The sequence below is a fragment of the Etheostoma spectabile genome, chromosome 4 (genome assembly GCF_008692095.1).
Source record: "Etheostoma spectabile isolate EspeVRDwgs_2016 chromosome 4, UIUC_Espe_1.0, whole genome shotgun sequence".
Lineage (NCBI taxonomy): Eukaryota > Metazoa > Chordata > Actinopteri > Perciformes > Percidae > Etheostoma > Etheostoma spectabile.
In genome coordinates this window covers 14,568,510-14,569,488 of record NC_045736.1, presented here as the reverse complement: position 1 = coordinate 14,569,488, position 979 = coordinate 14,568,510, and the positions used below count along the sequence as shown (strand labels likewise).

At 34.2% G+C, this 979-nt stretch overlaps 1 protein-coding gene across 1 annotated transcript in view; it reads left to right on the top strand.

Annotated features, from left to right (window-relative positions):
* Nucleotides 1-978, top strand: part of LOC116687370 (aflatoxin B1 aldehyde reductase member 4) — a gene marked incomplete at its 3' end in the record, with an annotated part of 4,177 nt that extends 3,199 nt beyond the window's left edge. The window contains 2 exon segments of the mRNA XM_032512697.1: nt 1-6; nt 943-978. The exon segment at nt 1-6 is cut by the window's left edge and continues 133 nt beyond it. Coding sequence (XP_032368588.1) covers nt 1-6; nt 943-978 — 42 coding nt within the window.
* Between the last annotated feature and the right edge of the window lies 1 nt (nt 979).

Genomic DNA, 979 nt, shown 5'->3' with positions numbered 1-979 from the left:
CTTAAGGTAGCTATTGTGCATGGAGCACTGCAGCGGTATGAGATTGTGTTTTGTAATCATCACAGGGAGATATACAACATCAGATTATTCAAAATGTAAACTCTAGGGGGAAATTTAGGTATCTTCCTCTGCAAGTTCTTTTTATGTGTATGTATTTACTAAACAAAGATTGGTCCTGCCCTGGCACCCAATTCAGATTGATAAAAGGCCATCCATTGCCAACACTGTAAATCTGATGTGAGCTCAAAGGGGCCCTTTTCATCATGCATCATCTTTCTCAATGAATCAAATAGTTTGGTCTATACTAGAGGTGCAGCAATGAATCAATTAGTTGTCAACTATTAAATTATTGGCAACTATTTTGATAATCGTTTAACTGGTTTGAGTATTTATTTTTTAAATACGATTTCTCTGATTCCAGCTTCTTAAATGTAAAATAATTCTAGTTTCTTCACTCCTCAATAAGTTTACTTTCTGTCAACTAATTGTTTCAGCTCTACTGACTAATAGTCAATTATTTAGATTTCATGTCGTGAACATCAAAAGGCACTTTTGACTATAGTTTATCATGGCTGTATTCATATATAAATTTTTAGGCACAATTTCTAACTCAACTTCAATCCCCCAGAAGTACACTAAGAATGTAAATGTTTCAAGGGTATAAAGCCCTGATTTGAGTATTCATTGTCATTTAGCTCACATTAAATTGCCAATTGTAGAATTATAGATGTTCAAGACTTGCATACTGACAATTTGTTAATACTAAAATCCTAGCTCTTTTCATTTGGACGTCCCCGGTCAGCTGTCTTATAAACATAATTAACCTCCACACTACGTGTTATAAGGCTGTATTGGTGCTTACAGTAGTTGGAAAATGTTATTTACAACTTTAAATGAAACTTATTTTTTCCTCTTTAACCATTAAATTGTCTGGTGTTCCAGGGTGATCTTGGCGATGGAGTGATCATTGGCATGTCAA